The sequence below is a fragment of the Narcine bancroftii genome, chromosome 1 (assembly GCF_036971445.1).
Source record: "Narcine bancroftii isolate sNarBan1 chromosome 1, sNarBan1.hap1, whole genome shotgun sequence".
In the NCBI taxonomy this organism is placed as follows: domain Eukaryota; kingdom Metazoa; phylum Chordata; class Chondrichthyes; order Torpediniformes; family Narcinidae; genus Narcine; species Narcine bancroftii.
Window position 1 is genome coordinate 163,079,753 of NC_091469.1, and position 22,086 is coordinate 163,101,838.

At 40.8% G+C, this 22,086-nt stretch overlaps 1 protein-coding gene across 1 annotated transcript in view; it reads left to right on the plus strand.

The window, feature by feature from the left end:
* LOC138735774 (coiled-coil domain-containing protein 152) overlaps positions 1 to 22,086 on the plus strand; it is a 242,561-nt gene that overhangs the window by 36,579 nt on the left and 183,896 nt on the right. The window contains exon 3 of the mRNA XM_069884164.1: positions 983 to 1,088. Within this exon, the coding sequence (XP_069740265.1) occupies positions 983 to 1,088 (106 nt within the window). The remainder of the gene's footprint in view (positions 1 to 982; positions 1,089 to 22,086) is intronic.

The following is a 22,086-nucleotide window of genomic DNA, read 5'->3' on the forward strand; positions in this document are numbered from 1 at the left end:
ATTTTTCAAGCTAGTGTAGCGCAAATGCTACAGGACATCAATTTTCATTATGTTGTCAAGAATTGGTCATAATTATTTAAGTGAGTCGTGACAATGCATATTTCTCTCTTTCTATGCAAATTTATTTTAGTTCAGTATATCAGAGCCCTGAGAAAAATAGGTAGAAACTAATTGTTTAAACTCTACATGTGATTACAATAAATCTTTTAAGAAAAATCAGGACAGTCCTTTTTGTTGTGGATCAATAAAGATTTATGCGTCAGTTTTATGTTATCACATACTGTATTGCATATGAAGGACTCCACCACTGTACAGTGAGGAATGCACTGCTTGCAGTGTGGAGCAGTGAATCCTGAAGATTGGCTGCAACACTTACTTACAATCAGCAAGAAGACCAGAGTTTTCACCCACCTAATGTCACTCTCTCTGTTTACATCTACATTGTGGTCACCTTGAAGGTACTTGAACTTGTGAATTGTCATTACACTGGTCTGAGAAAACATTCCAACAAAAGACAAAGCAATGAGTCTCTGGAGTTGAACGAACATCTGCAGATGCTGGGGTCATTTTGGGGTTGACTCCAAAACTGCTCATTCCACTGGATCTGAGCCCAGTTTTCCATCATTGTGAAGAGATCATAAATATTTTTAATCATTCAAAGAATGTGGGGATGAGAATATATTTAATTTCTCCATCCCTAACTGGTAAAGATGCTTTAGAGTCACACAATAGGAAAACAGGCCCTAATTAATCCCAGGTTCTATCAAAGAGTTAATTTGTACTTATTAATATTTATGCCAGGAATTCATTGAGCAGTCAAACTTTTGAGGGGGATTTTGAAATGCAATATTTCAAGTTCAAGTGTATTTATCTGACAAACAGTTTATTATCTGTTAGTTTATGTATGGGTCCTTTAATTATTCATAATTAGTGTGTACAATGTCATGCCCATTACATTTAAATATTTCTTTACGTACCTTAGAAAACAGCCGAAATTCAGGGGAAAAACAATCTCTTGGAAATTCAGCTAGAGGAAGCAAATCGTTTGGTGAAACTGACACAGACAAAAGAAAACTGTTTGAAAGAAGGTAAATCAAGGTGGATGCTGATATAAATGCGTAATTCATTTGTTGCAACCTTTGCTTCAGTTTACCCTGGGGCTTCTTTGTTGGCACAATCGAATAATTTCTTCATGCCATTTACAACAAAGCTGCTCAAAACTCATTGAAGAAAGGTAAAATGGGAACTTCACTCATCAGATGTATGGGAAATGTAGCACTATAATAGCTTTAGCTCCCAAAATAAAAAGGTGTCCTCTGTGCTCAGGATGGAAAAGCACAAACATTTTCCAAATAATCAATCTGAAACAGTATCTTAGAATACAAGATGCTAAAAAAGTTTACTGCATTCCCCTCTGCCATCAGATGACTGAGGGCTGCAGGTAGAGATGTCGCATCCTTCAAGAATGTCGCATAGCAGATGACAATAAACCAATTTTTTCCTCTTGCACTATTTTTTCTGTAAATAGTATGTACAAAAATATAAATTATAGCAATCTTTGCACCTGTAATGCACAATAATTCTGCCATAAAACAGCAAATTAGCAGTAAACCTGATTCTGACAGCATCTTTGTGACAGATGTGCTGGATAAGTCAAAGTAAATAGTAAAAACACACCAAAATTCTGGGGGTATCAGCTGGTCTTTTCAGCATCTCTAGGAAATAAAGATATATTGCTGATATTTCAGGCCTGAGCCCTCCTTCAAGGAATAAACAGAATAAACCAGAAGGTTTAGACATGCAGCACAGTAATGGTAACAGGCCATTTCGGCCCACGATTCCATGCTGGTCAATTTCCACCCTATGAACTTACAGTACATTTCAAACAGTGGGAAAAAACCCACACATTCACGGGGAGGATGTACAAACTCCTTACACACAGTACAGAATTTGAACCCCGGACCTGATCGCTGGCGCTGTAAAGGTGTTGTGCTATATCTCAGAAAGTCTGAGAATTCAAACAATGGAGGAGGAATCCAGACCAATGAAAGGTGTTAATTGGATGTGATAAAGGACAAGGTAAGAATTTTGTGTGTGAATTGAAATGGGGTGGCCACTAGGAGATCCACACTTGTGGTGGACAGGCCAAGGTGCTCAACAAATTGCTGCAATAACATGGATCTCCCAGTGGCCACCCATTTAATTATCCCCACCCCATTCCCTTGCTAACATGTCTGTCCATGGTCTAAGGCACTGTTAGATTGGAGGAACACCTCATCTTCTGACTGGGCACCTCCTCCCCCCCCCCCCACCCACCAGATGGCATTAATATTGACTTGTCCATCCACACAAACATAATAAAATCTTACTTTGTCCCTTATCATATCCAATTAACACCTTTCATTGGTTTGGATTCCTCCCCCATTATTTGAATTCTCAGACTTTCTGAGATTTCCTGCTTCTGGCTTATTCTGCTTGAAGAAGGGCTCAGGCCTGAAACAACAAGGAAGGTCGTGCCTCTTGAACCTAATTGAGTTTTTTGAGGAGGAAACAAAAATTGATAAAGGTAGGGTAGTAAATGTGGTCTACATAGATTTTAGGAAGGCATTTGACAAGGATCCCTACAAGAGACTCATCCAGAGGCATGGAATCAGTGGAACCTTGGCTGTGTGGATAAATAATTGGCTTGCATGAAAAAAAGCATAGAGTCATAGTTTAAGGAAAGAATTCTGTCTGCAGGTCAGCGACTAGTGGAATACCACAAGGATCTGTTCTGGGACTTCTGCTTTTTGTGATTTTTATAAATGACCTGGATGAAGAGGGGGAAGGATATGTCAGTAAGTTTGCAGTTGACATGAAGGTTGGAGCAGTTGTGATAGAGCTGAAGGTTGTCGAAGGTTACAAGAGAATATAGACAGGATACAAAGTTCGACAGAAAAGTGGCAGATGGATTTCAATCCAGATAAGTGTGAGGTGATGCATTTTGGAGGGACAAACCAGAAGGTTGAGTACAAGGTTAATGGATGGTTACTTAAGAGTGTGAATGAACAGAGGGACCTTGGGGTCCAAATCCGTACATCCCTCAAGTTCACTGCACAGGTTGATATGATAGTTAAGAAGGCTTATGGGATGCTGGGCTTCATTAATAGGGGGATTGAGTTCTGGAGTAGAGAGGTCATGTTGCAACTCTACAAATCTCTGGTAAGACCACTACCAGAGATCAGTTCTGGTCACCTCATTACAGGAAGGATGTGTAAGATATGGAGAGGGTACAGAGGAGATTTACCAGGATGTTGCCTGGATGAGGCAAGATTAGCAGATCTGGGACTTTTCTCTGGAAAATCAATCCTCTCCAATAGTTTGCACACCAATGATGTAAGATTCACTAGTCTATTATTCCTAGGATTCTCCCTTTTACCTTTGGTAAACAAGGGGACTACATTTGTCATTATCCAATCCTGCAGCACCTTACCTGCAGCCAAAAAGGACTCAAAGATCATAGTTTCTGCCCCAACTATCATTTTCCTCATTTCCCACAACAACCAAGGGTATATCATGTCTGGCTCCGGGGTCTTATCAATCTTAATGTTTTTAAGAAGATCCAACACTTCCTTAATCTCAACACTGTCTAGCACACAAGCCTGTTCTATTCTAACCTCACCCTGATCAAGGTCCTTTTCTCTTGTGAACACTGAAGCAAAGTATTCCTTTAGGACTTCCCCAACCTCCTCCACCTCCAGGTACATGTTGCCTCCTTTATCCTTTAGCAGCCCCAATGTCATTCTCATCATCCTTCTGTTCTTCACATACACATAGAACACCTTGGGGTTCTCCTTAATCCTACAGGCCAAGGCCTTCTCATGTCCCCTTCAAGCTCTCCTGAGCCCTTTCTTAAGTTCCTTCCTGACTACCATATACTTCTCATTAATTCTTTCTGTTTCCTGCTTCCTATATCTAATATATGCTTCCTTCTTCCTCTTGACCAGCTGCCTCACCTGTTTCATCAACCATGCTTCCTTTTTCCTACCATCTTTTCCTTGACCCAGTGGGACAAATCTATCCTGAACCCAGCACAAGTGGACCCTAAACTTCCTCCACCTTAATTCTCCCTTGAACATCTGTTTCCAATTTACTCTCGCTTGTTACTGCCTCATCCCATCATAATTAGCCTTTCCCCAATTATGCCCTTCCTCAATTAAATACTTTCCCATTTTGTCTACTTTTATCCTTTTCCATAGCTATGTTGAAGCTGAGGGAGTTGTGGTCACACTTACCAAAATGCTCCCCCACCAAGAGGTCCGCCACTTGACCAGGTTCATTCCCCAGATCCAGATCCAGTATGGCCTCTCCTCTCGTTGGCTAGTCCACATACTGTGTCAGGAATCCTTCTTTGACACCCCTGACAAATTCAGCCCCATCTATCCCTCTTGCAGTAAGGAGGTGCCAATTAATATTAGGGAAGTTAAAATCATCCTGAACTACAACCTTGTATTTCCTACACCATTCTAAAATCTGCCTGCTTGTCTGTTCCTCGGAGTCCCGAGGGCTAATTGGAGGCCTATAGAGTACTCCCAGAATGAATAGCTCCCTTCCTATTTCTGACTTACACCCCCACCGACTCAGTGGACACTCCCTCTGCAGCCTCCTCCCTTTCTATAGTCATAATGTTATCCTTGACCAGTAATGCTACTGCATCCTAACCCTCTTACTCCCCCTCCTATTCCTTTTAAAACACCTAGACCCAGGTACTTGCTTCAGCTGATCCTGCCCTTCCTCCAGCCAGGTCTTTGTAACGGCCACAACATCGTGGTTCCACGTACTGATCCAGCTCTAAGTTCATCTCCTTTATTCCTAATACTCCTCGCGTTGAAATAGACACATTTCCAACCCTCTAATTAGCTACATTTATGTTTTGACCCTTGCCTGTTATTCCTCACAAACGCAGAACACATAACATTATGCTTTTGACCTTCTGGGCCCTCACATTCTAGTTCCTACATCCTGCCAAACTAGTTTAAACCCTCCCCAACTGCTCTATCAAACCTGCCTGCCAGAATATTGGTCCCTTTCCAGTTCTGGTGCAGCCCATCCTGTTCTACAGGTCAGACCTTCCCCAGAAGACATCCCAAAGATCCACAAATCTGAACCTCTGCCCCCTGCCCAACTCTTCAGCTACAAATTCATATAACCATATAACAATTACAGTACGGAAACAGGCCATCTCGGCCCCTCTAGTCCGTATCGATTTAAGTGGTCTCCTCTAGTCCCACCTACCCGCTCCCTGTCCATAACCCTCCAATCCCCTCACATCCATGCACTCGTCCAACCTTTTCTTAAATGACAATATTAACTCTGCTGTAACCACCTCTTCTGGAAGGTCATTCCACTCAGCCACCACTCTCTGAGATAAGAAGCTCCCTCTCATGTTACTGCTAAACCTTTGCCCCCTAACCCTTAACTTATGACCCCCTCGTTCCAATCTAATCTACCCTCAAGAGTAAGAGCCTTTTCACATCTTCTCTGTCTACCCCCTCATAATTTTAAATACCTCTATCAAATCCCCCCTCAACATTCTATGCTCCAATGAATAAAGACCCAGTCTTTCTCAGATTTCTCGATTCTGCAATCTTCTAGTAATTTAGTAAATCTTCTCTGCACCCTCTCCATACCTTCCTATAATTTGGGGACCAGAACTGCACACAATATTCCAAGTTCGGCCTCACCAATGCCTTGAATACTCAACATCACCTCCCAGCTCTTATCTTCTATTCTAAAGGCCAGCATACCAAAAGCCTTCTTGACCACTTTATTCACGTGAGATTCCACTTTCAAAGAACGATGAACCATTATTCCAAGATCTCTCTGTTTTTCTGCATTCCTCAATGGCGTCCCCTTCACTGCATATGTCCTGTTTTGATTATTCATCCCAAAATAAGGCTCCTCACACTTATCTGTATTAAACTCCATCTGCCATCTTTCACCCCACTCTTCTAAGCCGTCCAAATCCTTCTGCAGTCTCTGAAAACCATCTTCACTATCCACAACTCCCTCTATTTTGTATCATTCACATATTTACTGACCCAATTTACCACTCCATCATCCAAATCATTTTTTTTTTAAATTTTTTATTTTTCACACTATAAACCACATTGATCAAGATACATACATTTTTCTTTTCAAATATATACAGTGTTGTTTACTCCCCCCCTCCCTCTTCCCATCCCACCCTCCCTACCTCCCCTCCCATTAATTTAAAGTTCAAATCTAAGATACATTAAACCCGTCAAACAATGTTGTCACTCAATAAAAATAAACAAGAAATTCCACTGAGTCAATTCTTTTCATTTCCTTCTCCTTCTGTCATTTTAGGTGGTAGATGTCCTCGGTAGGTTTTCTCTATTGTGTTTCATGTATGGCTCCCATATTTGTTCAAATATTGTAATATTATTTCTTAAATTATATGTTATTTTTTCTAATGGAATACATTTATTCATTTCTATATATCATTGTTGTATTCTCAAGTTATCTTCTAATTTCCAGGCTGACATAATACATTTTTTTGCTACGGCTAGAGCTATCCTAACAAATCTTTTTTGTGCACCATCCAAATCGAGTCCAAATTCTTTGTTTTTTATGTTACTCAGGAGGAAGATCTCTGGGTTTTTTGGTATATTGCTTTTTGTGATTTTATTTAATATCTGATTGAGATCTTCCCAAAATTTTTTCACTTTCTCACATGTCCAGATTGCATGAATTGTTGTTCCCATTTCCTTTTTACAGCAAAAACATCTGTCAGATACTGTTGGGTCCCATTTATTTAACTTTTCAGGTGTGATGTATAGCCTGTGTATCCAGTTATATTGTATCATACGTAACCTCGTATTTATTGTATTTCTCATAATTCCTGAGCATAACTTCTCCCATGTTTCCTTCTTTATCTTTATGTTTAGATCTTGTTCCCATTTTTGTTTAGTTTTACCATTTGTTTCCTCATTCTCCTTTTCTTGCAGTTTAATATACATATTTGTTATAAATCTTTTGATTATCATTATATCTGTAATCACATATTCAAAGTTACTTCCCTCTGGTAACCTCAGACTGCTTCTCAATTTGTCCTTCAAATAGGATCTCAATTGGTAGTATGCCAACACTGTATCTTGAGTTATATTATATTTATCCTTCATTTGTTCAAAGGATAATAATTTATTTCCCGAAAAGCAATTTTCTATTCTTTTGATCCCTTTTTTCCCCCATTCTCTAAAGGAAAGGTTATCTATTGTAAAAGGGATTAGCTGATTTTGCGTCAGTATTAGTTTTGGTACTTGGTAATTTGTTTTATTCCTTTCTACATGAATCTTCTTCCAAATATTGAGCAGATGATGTAATACTGGAGAATTCCTACATTGTACCAATTTTTCATCCCATTTATATAATATATATTCAGGTATCTTCTCCCCTATTTTATCTAGTTCTAATCTAGTCCAATCTGGCTTTTCCCTTGTTTGATAAAAATCTGATAGGTATCTTAATTGTGCGGCTCTATAATTTTAAAGTTTGGCAGTTGTAAGCCTCCTTGTTTATACCATTCTGTTAATTTATCTAGTGCTATCCTCGGTTTCCCCCCTTTCCATAAAAATTTCCTTATTATTTTCTTTAACTCCTTGAAGAATGTCTCTGTCAAGTGTATTGGCAATGCCTGAAATAGGTATTGTATCCTTGGGAAAATGTTCATTTTAATACAGTTTATCCTTCCTATTAGTGTTAGTGGTAAGTCTTTCCAATGCTCTAAGTCGTCCTGTAATTTTTTCATTAGTGAATAATAATTGAGTTTATATAGATGGCCGAGGTTTTTATTTATTTGTATACCTAGGTATCGTATTGCTTGCATTTCCCATCTGAATGGTGATTCTTTCTTAAATTTTGAGAAATCCGCGTTATTCATTGGCATTGTTTCACTTTTATTTGTGTTAATCTTGTATCCCGACACTTCTCCATATTCCTTCAATTTCTTATGTAATTCTTTTATTGATATTTCTGGCTCTGTTAAGTATACTATAACGTCATCTGCAAATAAACTGATTTTATATTCCTTGTCTTTTATTTTTATCCCTTTTATTTTATTTTCTGTTCTTATCAATTCTGCTAGTGGTTCTATAGCTAACGCGAATAATAAGGGTGATAGTGGGCATCCCTGCCTTGTTGATCTGCTTAAGTTAAATTGCTTTGATATATATCCATTTACTGTCACTTTCGCCAATGGCCCCTTATATAATGCTTTAATCCAATTAATATATTTCTCTGGTAAACTGAATTTTTGTAGTACTTTGAATAAATAATTCCATTCTACTCTGTCAAAGGTCTGCTCTGTGTCTAAATCAACTGCAACTGTTGGAGCTTTATTTCCTTCTACTGCATGAATTAAGTTAATAAATTTACAAATATTGTCTGTTGTTCGTCTTTTTTTAATAACTCCAGTTTGGTCTAGATTTACTATTTTTGGTACATAGTCGGCTAATCTGTTTGGTAATAGTTTAGCTATTATCTTATAATCTGTGTTAAGTAAAGATATTGGTCTATATGACGCTGGTGCGAGTGGATCTTTCCCTGTCTTTGGTATTACTGTAATTATTGCTGTTTTGCATGAATCTGGTAAGCTTTGTGTTTTATCAATCTGGTTGATTACTTCCAGGAGGGGAGGAATTAATAAATCTTTAAATGTTTTATAGAATTCTATTGGGAATCCATCCTCTCCTGGTGTTTTATTATTTGGTAGTTTTTTTTTATTATCTCTTGTATTTCTACTATTTCAAATGGTTCTGTTAATTTATTTTGTTCCTCTGTTTGTAATTTTGGTAGTTCAATTTTAGTTAAAAATTCATTTATTTTGTCTTCTTTCCCTTCGTTTTCAGTTTGGTATAATTGTTCGTAGAATTCTCTGAAGTTTTCATTAATCTCCGTTGGATTATATGTGATTTGTTTGTTTTATTCCTTGATGCCAATACCATTCTCTTAGTTTGTTCTGTCTTAAGCTGCCATGCTAGAATTTTGTGCGTTTTTTCTCCTAGTTCATAATATTTCTGTTTTGTCTTCAAAATGTCTCCACCTTATATGTTTGTAGTGTTTCATATTTTATTATTTTATCCGCCAATTTTCTTCTTTTAGTTGTGTCTTCCTTCATTGCTAATTCTTTTTCTATATTTGCTATTTCCCTTTCCAACTGCTCTGTTTCCTGATTGTAGTCCTTTTTCATCTTGGTTACATAACTTATTATTTGCCCTCTGATGAACGTTTTCATTGCGTCCCATAGTATAAACTTATCTTTCACTGATTCCGTATTTATTTCAAAGTACATTTTAATTTGTCTTTCAATGAATTCTCTAAAATCCTGCCTTTTAAGTAGCATGGAGTTTAATCTCCATCTATACATTCTTGGAGGGATGTCCTCTAACTCTATTGTCAATATCAGGGGTGAGTGGTCCGATAATATTCTAGCTTTATATTCTGTTTTCCTAACTCTGTCTTGCATACGAGCTGATAACAGGAATAGGTCTATTCTTGGGTATGTTTTATGTCTACCCGAATAATATGAATATTCCTTTTCCTTTGGGTGTTGTTTCCTCCATATATCCAAAAGTTGCATTTCTTGCATCGATTTAATTATAAATTTGGTTACTTTGTTCTTTCTGTTAATTTTTTTCCCAGTTTTATCCATGTTTGAATCCAAATTAAGGTTGAAATCCCCTCCTATTAGTATGTTCCCTTGCGTGTCTGCTATCTTCAAAAAAATATCTTGCATAAATTTTTGATCTTCTTCATTAGGTGAATATACATTGAGTAAATTCCAAAACTCCGAATATATCTGACATTTTATCATTACATATCTCCCTGCTGGATTTATTATTTCCTCTTCTATTTTAATTAGTACATTTTTACTGATTAATATAGCTACTCCTCTGGGTTTTGAATTATATGACGCTACTGTTACATGTCCTATCCAATCTCTCTTTAATTTCTTGTGCTCCATTTCAGTTAAATGTGCTTCTTGCACGAATGCTATATCAATTTTTTCTTTTTTCAGTAAATTTAGCAGTTTCTTCCTTTTGATTTTGTTATGTATTCCGTTAATATTTAAAGTCATATAGTTCAACGTAGCCATTTCATACTTTGTTTATCTTTCCTTTCCATTTCCTCATCATCACCTTTCCTTCTTGTCCATTTCTGCTTTCTTGTTTTGAACACTTTATAAAACAACATTTCTAAAACATCAAACATTTCCCTTATTCTCCTATCTAAAATTTCTTTAACCCCATTCTCCCCTCCCCTTCCTGAGTTGCCCTTTGTCCCTTGTCAGGCAACCACATCTCCCCTCTCCAATTGGATTTGCAAATTCACTGGCAAGTGTCAACTGATTTCGCAGTGACCATAACTCCTCCCCACCCAACCCCCCCCAGAAAAGATTTTAATTTTCATATATAACAAAGGTCACTCTCTTAATTCCCTCCTTACTTACTCTCTTCCCTTTCTTTCCCTTATTAATTCTTATCTATACTCTATATATTTTCTTTTAAATACGGATACACTCATGTACACACATATATACATACACACACACATATATATATATATATATATACACACACACCCATATTCACACATACATATAGTTCGTGGTCATTTTTACTCTTGTTACATGTCTTCATCTCTCTGTCTGTTTTATAGTTGTTCTGCAAATTTTCGTGCTTCCTCCGGATCCGAGAATCGTCTGTTTTGCTGCCCTGGAATAACTATTTTAAGAACCGCTGGGTGCTTTAGCATAAATTTATATCCTTTTTTCCATAGGATCGCTTTTGCTCTATTAAACTCCTTTCTCTTCTTCAGGAGTTCAAAACTTATATCTGGATAGAAAAAAAAAATTTGACCTTTGTATTCCAGTGGTTTTTTGTCTTCTCTTATTTTCCTCATTGCTTTCTCCAATATATTTTCTCTTGTTGTATATCTTAGGAATTTTACTACAATAGATCTTGGTTTTTGTTGTGGCTGTGGTTTAGGGGCTAATGTTCTGTGTGCCCTTTCTATTTCCATTTCTTCCTGTAATTCTGGTCTTCCTAGGACCTTGGGTATCCAATCTTTTATAAATTCTCTCATATTCTTGCCTTCTTCATCTTCCTTAAGGCCCACTATCTTTATATTATTTTTTCTATTATAATTTTCCATTATATCTATCTTCTGAGCTGACAGCTCTTCTAATTGCTTTTTTAAGTCCTCTACTTCCATTTCTACGGCTGTTTCTCGTTCTTCCACCTTGTCCACTCTTTTTCCTATACCTGACATGACCATCTCTAATCTATTCATTTTTTCTTCTGTACTTTTTATTCTTCTTTTTATTTCACTAAATTCTTGTGATTGCCATTCTTTTACTGATTCCATATATTCTTTAAAATAAAATATCCATTGTCTTGTCTTTCCCTTCTTCCATTTCTCTATGTTCTTCTTCTTCTTCCTCTGGGTTGGTCATCTGTTGTTTTCTTGTTTTCTTTTTACTCTCTTCTTTCTTGTTCTCGTTGTTTTCTATGTTCTCTTCCTGTTGTTGTGTTGTAGCTGTCATTCTCAGCTGTGGAGATCGACTCCTCAGCTGGTCCCCCCTCCCGTCAGTGTTTTTTTTGTCATGCGCATGCGCGGTTGCGCACTTTTACTTGGCTCCGCGAGCCATTTTTGTAATCCCGAGCTCGGGACTTCAACTGACCTTAGGGAGCGGGCTTCTCTCTCCGCGGCGGGCCTCCTCGGACAGGTAAGGCCTTCACCTTCTTCTTCCGACGTCCTTTCTTCTTCTCTTCTTCCTGTTGCTTTCAACTTTTCTCTCTTCACTGCCATTTTCTTCCCACCTTTACTTTCACTTTATTTTAATTTTTATGTTTGTGCCTTTTTGTTTTGTGTGTTTTTTTTAAACTTTTCCGGAGAGGGCTGGAGTTCCCCGACCGGCCACTACTCCATCACGTGACTCCTCATCATCCAAATCATTAATGTAAATGTCAAACAACAGGGACCCAACACCGATCCATGAAGCACACAGCTCGTCACCGGCCTCCATCCTGACAGACAGTTATCCACCATGACTCTCTGGCATCTACCTTCTAGCCACTGTTGAACCCATCTGACTAACTCAACATTAATACCTTGTGCCTGAACCTTCCTTACCAACCTTCCATGTGGAAACTTATCAAAGGTCTTACTGAAATCCATATAAACTACATCTGCTGGTCTACCCTCATCAACTTTCCTAGTCACCTCCTCAAAAAATTCCACAAGATTTGTCAAACATGATCTTTCCCGCACAACCCATGTTCGGTGTCCCTGATGTGGCTTTGGTCCCTGCCTCTCTAGATACTTATACATATTAACTCTAAGAATACTTTCCATTAGTTTACCGACCACCGACGTCAAACTTACTGGTCTATAATTGCTGGGCCTTCACCTGGAGCCCTTTTTAAAAAAGAGGAATCACATTTGCAATACACCAATCCTGCGGCATCATGCCCTCCTCTTGTGACTTGAAAAATCACTGTCAGAGTCTCCGCTATTTCCTCCCTGACTTCCCTTAAGGTCCTGGGAAAAATCCTGTTGGGACCTGGAGACATCCACCTTTATATGCCTCAGAAGTTCCAACATCCCCTCTTTCCTAATCCCTACATTTTCCATAATCACCCCTTTTGTTTCTCTTATCTTACACAATTCCATATCCTTTTCCCTATTGAATACCAAACAGAAGAACTCATTCAATATCTTCTCCATCTCATTCGGCTCTGCACACAGTTGTCCACTTTGATTCTCTAAGGGACCAATTTTATTCTTCACTCTCCTTTTACTATTTACATATTTATAAAAACCCTTCGGATTTACTTTCACCCCCTGTTCGCTATAGCCACCTCGAACATTCTTTTTGCTTTTCTAATTACTTTCTTAAGGTTTTGATTACTATCTATGTATTGTCCAAGCATTTCAACTGTACCTTGTTTCTTATATTTAATGCCACAATTTTCTATTCCTACTCTCTCTGGATATCCCTTGAGATCCTGCTTTTTAACTTTTTTCCTAACTTCCTGTATTCCCTCTTCAGGACCTCATTACTACTCTTCTCTATGTCATTGATCTCCACATGGACCACAACATCTGGCTGCTTTCCCTCCCACTCCAGCATGTTGTGAACTCGATCAACCCTGATTCTGGCACCTGGGAGGCAACATACCATCTGGAGCCTTGATCTTATTCACAGAACCTCCAATCTGCTCTCCTAACCAATGAGTCTGCAATTACCATAGCTCTCCTTTTCTCTCCCCTTCTATTCTGAGCCAAAGGGCCAGCATCTGCGCCTGAGACGTGACCATCATGGCTTGTTGTTGGTAGATCGTTCCCTCCAACAGTATCCAAAATAGTATATTTGTTATTGAGGAGAACAGCCACAGGAATGCTCTGCACTGTCTGCCTCTTCCCCTTCCCTCTCCTAACATCCAGTTAGTTACCAGTCTCTTGACATTTGGGGGTGACTCTCTCCCTGAGGCTCCTCTCTATCACTGCCTCTGCCTCGAATGATTCTGAGTTCATCCTGCTCCAACTCTAATTATCTAACTTGGTCTCCAGGAGCTGCAGCTGGATGCACCTCTTTCAATTGTGCTCTCCCAGATTTCCCACATCCTGCAATTGGAGGATTCCACTGCTCTAGCTGCTGTCTTCATTAATTCTTAATTTAAATACAAATATATTATCAGGCCTTACCTCTCTGGAATCAAACTTGTCCTAAGCCTCTGCTCACCCACTCCTACCCTGGGCCATCCACACACTGGCTGCCCTCCAGTCCTAAGCCTCTGCTCACCCACTCCTATCCTGGGCCATCCACACACTGGCTGCGCTCCAGTCCTAAGCCTCTGCTCACCCTCTCCTACCCTGGGCCATCCACATACTGGCTGCACTCCAGTCCTAAGCCTCTGCTCACCCACTCCTACCCTGGGCCATCCACACACTGGCTGCGCTCCAGTCCTAAGCCTCTGCTCACCCACTCCTACCTTGGGCCATCCACACACTGTCTACGCTCCAGTCCTAAGCCTCTGCTCACCCCCACCCACCTTTACCACCCTTCTACTTCTTTTAAAACCTGCATCAGTCAATCCTGCCCTTCCTTCAGCAAAGTCTCTGTAAGAGCCATAACATCGTATTTCCACTGATCCATGATCTTCTAAGTTCATTGCTGCTATTCTTAATTTTTTCAGTATGGTAACAGGCCCTCTGAGCCTATGATCCCGTGCCATCCAATCGCACCCAATTGACCTACAACCACCAGTATGTTTTGGAGGGTGGGAGGAAACTGGAGCTCCTTGGGAAAACCCATGCTCAAATGGGGAGAATGTACAAACTCATTACAGATAGTGCAGGATTCAAACCCCAATCCCGATTGCTGGCGCTCTAACAGCATTGTGCTAACTGTGCCACCTTTATCTTATTTTCTCCAAATCCAGGGCACATGCATGGGCTCCCACTGCACCTGCCATTTTTGTCAGCGATGTTCCAATATGAATCTGGTACCATTCCCCAACCCGTTTTCCACTTCATCAGCATTGGTACTGCCTCTTGTAACTGTGCAGAACTGAATAATTTCAACTGCGACTTCCACTCTGCTCTATGATTTATTTGGATAATTTCTGACACCTCTATTCCCTTTCTGCAGCTCTCTGTTTTCAGCTCTGGAAACAAATTATACCACAATCGCACCATTCTTCTTCCTTTGCCACATCTGTTCCTGGGATGAGGTCTTCCACTCTAGGACATCTGAAATGTACACTTTAAGAACCATAGCTTCCAACCTGCTGTCATTGATAAAAGTTTTGCATGCCTTTGACCAAATTTCACTCTCATCCTGACAACCCCCCCCATCCCCCCCACAAATGTAGACAAGGGTAGAGTTCTTGTACACCCATCCATCCACCCCGAAAGTACCTCCTGCAGCAAACACAGCAAGAGCGATCTCAACCCTCACATTCATCCAGGTCCATGAACAGACCTTTCAGGTAATCTAGCCTAGCCCAGTCTACTGCATTGTGGCCTCCTCAAGGTGAGACCAAATGCAGATTGTGTGACTGCTTCACAGTTCTCCTGCACTCTGTCTTCCAGACCTTTTTAATCCCTCTCTCCATTTCCACAGGTCCATTGCCAGGGCAAAGCTAGATGTAAATTTGAGAAATAATATATTTCCCGGGCAATCTTTAATCCAAAGGCATGAACATGAATAGGCCCTCTGGTCCCAGGCTCCTTCACCATCGGAAATATCCTCTCCACGTTCACTATCCAGACCTTTCAATATTTGACAGGTTTCAATGAGATCTCCCCTCATCCTTCAGAACTTCGCTGACCACAGTCTCAGATCCATCAAATGCTCCTCTTGTGGCCTTCTCTACATTGGTTAGCCTGGCCGCAGTCTGGGAGATCGCTTTGCTTAGCACTTTCATTTTGTCTGCATCAGTAATAGGGATCTCTCAGTGGCCAACCATTTCAATTCTGCGCCTCGAACTGTCCTACTAAGACCACCTATAAATTAGAGGAGCAATACTTAATTTTCTGTCTGGACAGAAAAAAGCCAGATGGCTTTAACATCGACTTCTCTGTTTTCTGCTAACTTACTCTCCATTGTCCCTGTCTTCTTTCCTCCAGCTGTCCACGCCCTTCCCTCTACACTCACAGAGCCATCTCCTTCTCCCCTGCTTGCTGGTGTGCCCTCCCTCCCTCCTTTATCCACCTATTACCTCCTGCCCTTTCCCCCCCACCATTTTGTTTGTGTGCTTGCCTGCATTTTGTCATATTTTGATGTAGGGCTCAAGCCCAAAAACATTGATTATGTATCTTTATCTTTGCTATATAAAGTACGCTGTTTGACCTGCAAAGTTTTTCCAGCGTTGTGCTTTTACTTCAATCACAGTGACTGCAGATTTTCATGTTTTGCTCCTCACATAATAACCGTTTAATTCCATGGATCATTCTTGTGAACCTTTGCTGGACCCTTACTAATGCCAACATATCCTTCCTTAGATATGGAGCCAAAAACTGCTCACCACATTCCAAGTGTGGTCTGACCAAAGCCTTATAAATCCTCAGCATCACATACCTGCTTTTATAGTTCATCCCTCTTAAAATGAAAGCTATCATTGCATTTGTACCACTGACTCTACCTGCAAGTTAACCTCTGGACCTCCAACCCGATGCCCATTTATAAAATTGCTTATTCCTTTGTTCTTTCCACCAAAGTGAATGATCATACACTGTGCTTCACTACCCACATCCTTTGTAAATAAAGAGTTGGATTTTATAATTCTTGCTGTCCCTGCTGTGGGTTTATTTGGGCAGTGAGAGTCTAATTTTAATCTAATTCATATAATATATGAATACATGCTCTAAGAATGTTTGATGGAACATTGACAAGAGATTTGTACTTGGAATATTGTGTTCAGTTCTGGTCGCCTCATTTCAGGAAGGACGTGGAAGCTATGGAGAAGATGCAGAAATTTACCAGGATTGGAGAGTGCCTTATGAGTGAAGGTTAGCAGAGCTAGGCCTTTTCTCTTGAGAGCGAAGGATGAAAGGTGACTTAATAGAGGTCTAAAAGATTATGAGAGGCATATATAAGGTGGACAGCCACCACCTTTTTACCAGGGCAGGAGTAGCAAACACCAGAGGACATCTGCACAAAGTGATGGAGGAAAGTTTTGGAGAAAGGCCAGAGGTAAGTTTTTTTTTTACACATAGTGGGTGCCTGGAATGTATTGCCAGGGGTGTTAATGGAGACTAGAACAATAGGGACATTTAAAAGGCTCAGGCACATGGATGAAAGAAAAAAATAGAGGGTTATTTCATGCATAATCTCTACATAGGGAAGGGTTAGTATTTTGAGTAGGTTTATATAGGTTGGCACAACATCATGGGCCAAAGGTCCTGTTCTGGGCTGTAACGTATCTTTTGACAGCAGTGGGTTTTGGAGATGATAGATTTGAGAGGAAATCTTATTGCTGTAATACGAATAGGTAACTTACGTGCAGATCTGTTGGTGACAAAGTGTTTATGATGAGTCAGGTTGTAAAGTGGATCAGTAAACAAGGAAGTGAGGAGTGGAAGGATTTCTGTGTGGAGTATAATCACACGTGCAGGCATTAGATGGGCTGTTCTCTGAGATAGATTCTGTGCAATTACCAGCACTCAAGTCGTCACCTTAGTACCATTAAAAGAATTAACAAAAGTGTAAAAAGAAAATGAAAAATGATTGTAGAGTGGTGAAGCGACAGTTTTAATCAGACAGATCAGTAAAGCTATTAGCTGCACTTAACCCAAATGATCCAAGTCAATTTTTGTAGATTGCTTTGAGGCTTGCACTCGAAGGAGTGTACAATCTGTTCTTGATTAGAAAATGCTAAACCAGGAACATCTTGTTTTTCACAGTTTGTTTTTAGATAGTTCATGGCAAGCTAGAGCACACTCTGTTTCCAGGTGTGAACTTAACCATCCAACAAAAATGTGATCAAATATTATTAAATAAAAGACCCAGAAATATTCAATAAATTATCAGTATGTGAATAAATAAGTGCTTAGGAACAGTGTGGAAGAACAGAGGGATCTTGGGATTCAAATCCATAGATCTCTCAAGGTTTCCAAGCAGGTTGATAGGATAGTTAAGAAGGACGATGGTATGCTGGCCTTCATTAGTCAGGAGATTGAGTTCAAGAGTCATGATGTAATTTGCAGCTCTATAAAACTATGGTTATACCACACTTGTAATATTGTGTTCAGTTCTGGTTGCCTCATTACAGGAAGGATGTGGAAGCTATGGAGAGGGTGCAGGGGACATTTACCAGAATGTGGGCTGGATTGGAGAATATCTCTTATGAGGCAAGGTTAGCAGAGCAAAGAAGAGTGAGAGGTCTATAAGATTATGGAAGATAGATAGGATAAACAGACATCCCTTTTCCCTAGGTGACAGTAGGAAATACCAGAAGATGTCTGTACAAAGTGAAGGGAGGAAAGTTTAGGAGAGAAGTCAGGGGTAAGTTATTTTACACAGAAAGTTTTGGTTGTCTAGAATGCATTGCCAGGAGTGATGGTGAAGGTTGGTACAATAGGGATATTTAAAAGTCTCTAAGGCACATGGATGCAAGAAGAATAGGGGGATCTGGGTGGATGTGAGGTGGGGAAGCTTTAGATTGTTGAATAGGTTGATGTAAGTCAGCAAAATATTGTGGGCCAAAGGGCCTGTACTGTGCTGTATTGTTCTATGTTCTAAGAAATTCCCTGTTAAGATATAAAGCTAAGTGCTGAAAGTACTCAACTGGTCAAATAACCTATTTAAAATTTTTTTTTAATTAAATCACGATTAAACGTACAATAATGGATACAACTTAGAAAAACAAAATACATACATGATATTTTTTATGTAAATAAAAATCCCTACAACCCCCCACCCCCCCAATCCTAACCCACCCACCCCTACCAACCCCTCTCTAATCTACCCCCCCCAAAAAAGAAAGGGGAGATCACAACATAAAATTCATCAATTTATTACCATGGTTCAGATCAACACACTAACGTGCGGAAAGGGGATTAATAATTCAACCCCATGTAATTCAAATAAGGGCTCCAAGTTTTAACAAAAAAAGGGAGTAATTATTATGTAAATTATATGTTGTAGCGGTCGTGTAGCAGGCCGAGTGAGCACACAGCACAGCAATGCAAACTGTCACCGGTGCGGTTCTGCAGGCAATGCAGAGCCATAATACGGATGCTGCGCACTCACCTAACGGACCACACGTGAGAGATACCGAGTACCGAGGAATGACAAGTTGAGCAATTGAATCTCCCGCTGGAAGGTGCGGGACACTTACAAGGCTAGATTTAAACCTGCCGATCCCATGAATCGGCAGCAATCTCATAGTGACATCCCACCTTGTCCCGTGGAGCCCGGGACATGCAGTATATAAAAGAAGCCTATAAACCTTGAATAAATCAGTCTGCAGTTGACTAGTTTGGTATGTGTTTTTGTATTATTCAATAACTGTACCGTAGTAGCCGCTACAGTGGGTGACCCCGACTGCAAGATTCAGCCGAAGCCTGAGTCTGCAGTCATAACGGACCCAGCTACAGCAGCAGTTAACACAGTTGGTCTTCACTTGCCTCCTTTCTGGACCCATCAACCTCGGGTTTGGCTTATTCAGGCTGAAACCCAGTTTCGTCTTCAGGGCATAACGGCGGAGGACACGAGGTTCTGGCATGTTGTAGGTGTGTTGGATGCTGCTACCGCATCGCAAGTGAGTGAATTTATTGCCAATCCCTTGGCAGAGAACCAGTACACCAGGTTCCGCCAGTTACTCCTGGATACACTGGAATTGACAAGGCATGAGCGCAGCATGCAGCTTTTGAATATGGAAGGCCTGGGTGAAAGGAGTCCATCGGACCTAATGAATGAAATGCTTGCATTGGTGGATGATCATTCTCATTGCCTGTTCTTTGAAACCCATTTACTATCCCAGCTCGTGTCACTATATCTATCGCTGGCATCGATTTCTGCCGTCCCCATGACATAGCGTGAGATGCTGACGGGCTCTATCGTACTCCTACATAAGAGTCTGCTCAAATACAGCCTGCTTTGGCAACAGATACATCTCCAGGATCCTACGAGCCTCCAGTATCTGCTGTCCAATCAAAGAAGGAGGAATGTGCTGACGTATGTTGAGATTAGAGATTTTACCACGGCCATTGGGGAAAAAATGCCCATAAATGTGTCCAGCCTTATACCTATTACAGGAAAAAAATGGGAAACACAAAGTGTCGGCTGCCAATAGTGGCCTCGGCAGCTGCCACAAATACGGGCCTATTGTATATTCAAGATGACACGGGTAAGCGCAAGTTTCTTGTAGACACAGGAGCTGAGGTCAGTTTACTCCCACCTGCCTATTTTGAAAGAAAGCATAAACGACAACACCTGGCTCTTCGAGCGGCAAATGGAACTACCATTCCCAGCTTTGGCACAAGACAGATCTCAATTGGAATAGGAGGGAACACATTCCATTGGAATTGCGCCTTAGAAGCTAATTTTGGGTGTGGACTTTTTACGATCCCATGACTTACTGGTGAACGTGAAACGGAAGAAATTGGTTCGTGCCACCACTTTTCAGACATACCCACTGGCATGCAGCAAAGGGAATGTTTCCCAGCTCAGGGTACATATGCTGCACAAGGATGCCTACGCTGCCTTCATCTGTTTAATGAATTCCCCATATTCTCATTGCTAATTTCAATGCCTCAAAAACAGCCCATGGTGTGTCTCATTACATATACACCTCAGGCCCACCGATTCATGCCAGGACTCATCGTCTTCCACCTGATAAACTGCTGCAGGCAAAGGCGGAGTTTACAGCAATGGAGGAGTTGGGTATCATTCGACGTTCCAACAGTCCTTGGGCATCTCCATTACACATGGTACCCAAGAAAACAGGTGGATGGAGACCCTGTGGTGATTACCGGAGGCTAAATGATGTTACAACACCCAACAGGTACCCAATTCCTCATATACAGGATTTCGCTGCCCATCTACACCATTGCCACATTTTTTCCAAAGTTGATTTGGTCAAAGGATATCATCAGATACCTATCCATAAGAGTGATATCCTTAAAACAACAATTATTACCCCTTTTGGCCTTTTTGCCATTTGGATTGAAAAACGCTGCTCAAACCAGCGACTGATGGACGCTTTAGGCAGGGATTTGGAGTTTGCATACATTTACTTGGATGATATCCTTGTACCCAGTCAAAGTGAGCAAGATTACCACCTGCATTTTTGACGCCTTTTCCAACTAGAGGAATTCGGTCTTACCATCAACCCTGGCAAATGTCAATTTGGCAGATCCACCATCGACTTCCTAGGACACAAGATCACAGCCGACGGTATATTTCCCTTATCCAGCAAGGTAGGCGCAGTCTGGGCTTTTTCCAAACGTACCACGGTGAAGGGACTGCAGAAATTTCTGGGCCTGATCAACTTCTTTCACCGGTTTATTCCTGCAGCTGCTCACATTTTCGGTCACTGTTTCAGATCGTCTCCACCAAACACAGGGGCGTTACCTGGACATCAGAGGTAGAGGTTGTGTTTATGACCATCAAAGAAGCATTGGCCAAAGCAGGAATGCTCACCCATCCCAACCCTGAGGCTGCCTTGGTACTGAGCACTGACACCTTGAGCACGGCTGTGGGTGCGGTTCTCGAACAGTTCGTCAATGGCCATTATCAACCCCTCGCTTTCTTCAGCAGGCATTTAAGCCCAGCGGAAGTTAAATATAGTACATTTGATCAGGAACTGTTGCCATTATACCTAGCCACATGGCACTTCCAATATGTTTTGGAGGGTCGGCATTTCACTGTGTTTACAGGTCATAAGCCACTCGTTTTTGCCTTCAGCAAAATAACAGATCCATGGTTGGCAAGACAGCAGTGTCACTTATCTTACGTTTCAGAATTCACGATGGACGTGTGCCATTTTTCAGGGAAAGACAATCTGGTCACAGATATGCTGTCCAGACTGACTGTATATTCAGGGTGGAATTGATATTCCTGAATTGGCCAGTACACAGGCCATAGACCTCGATATTCAGACATACAGTATGGCCATTACTAACCTGGACATACAATGGGTGGCACCACAACAGGGTGGCCCAACCCTTCTTTGTGATGTGTCTTTGGCCTACCCTAGACCATTGATTCCGGCATCATGGAGGCGACACCTTTTCAACCAGATACACGGCTTGTCTCATCCGTCCATCAGAGCGTCAGTCACACTCATGTCAAATGAATATATATGGCATGGACTAAGTAAAGATGCTGCTCAATGCTGTACATGTGCCTCCTGCCAGATGGCCAATATTCAGCGGCTCAACGAGGCACCTCTTCAGCCTTTTCCAGCAGTACACAGGAGGTTTGAACATGTGCATGTGGACCTGGTCGGGCCATTGCCAGTATCTCAAAACATGAGATACATTCTAACAGTGGTGGACCATTCCACGCGCTGG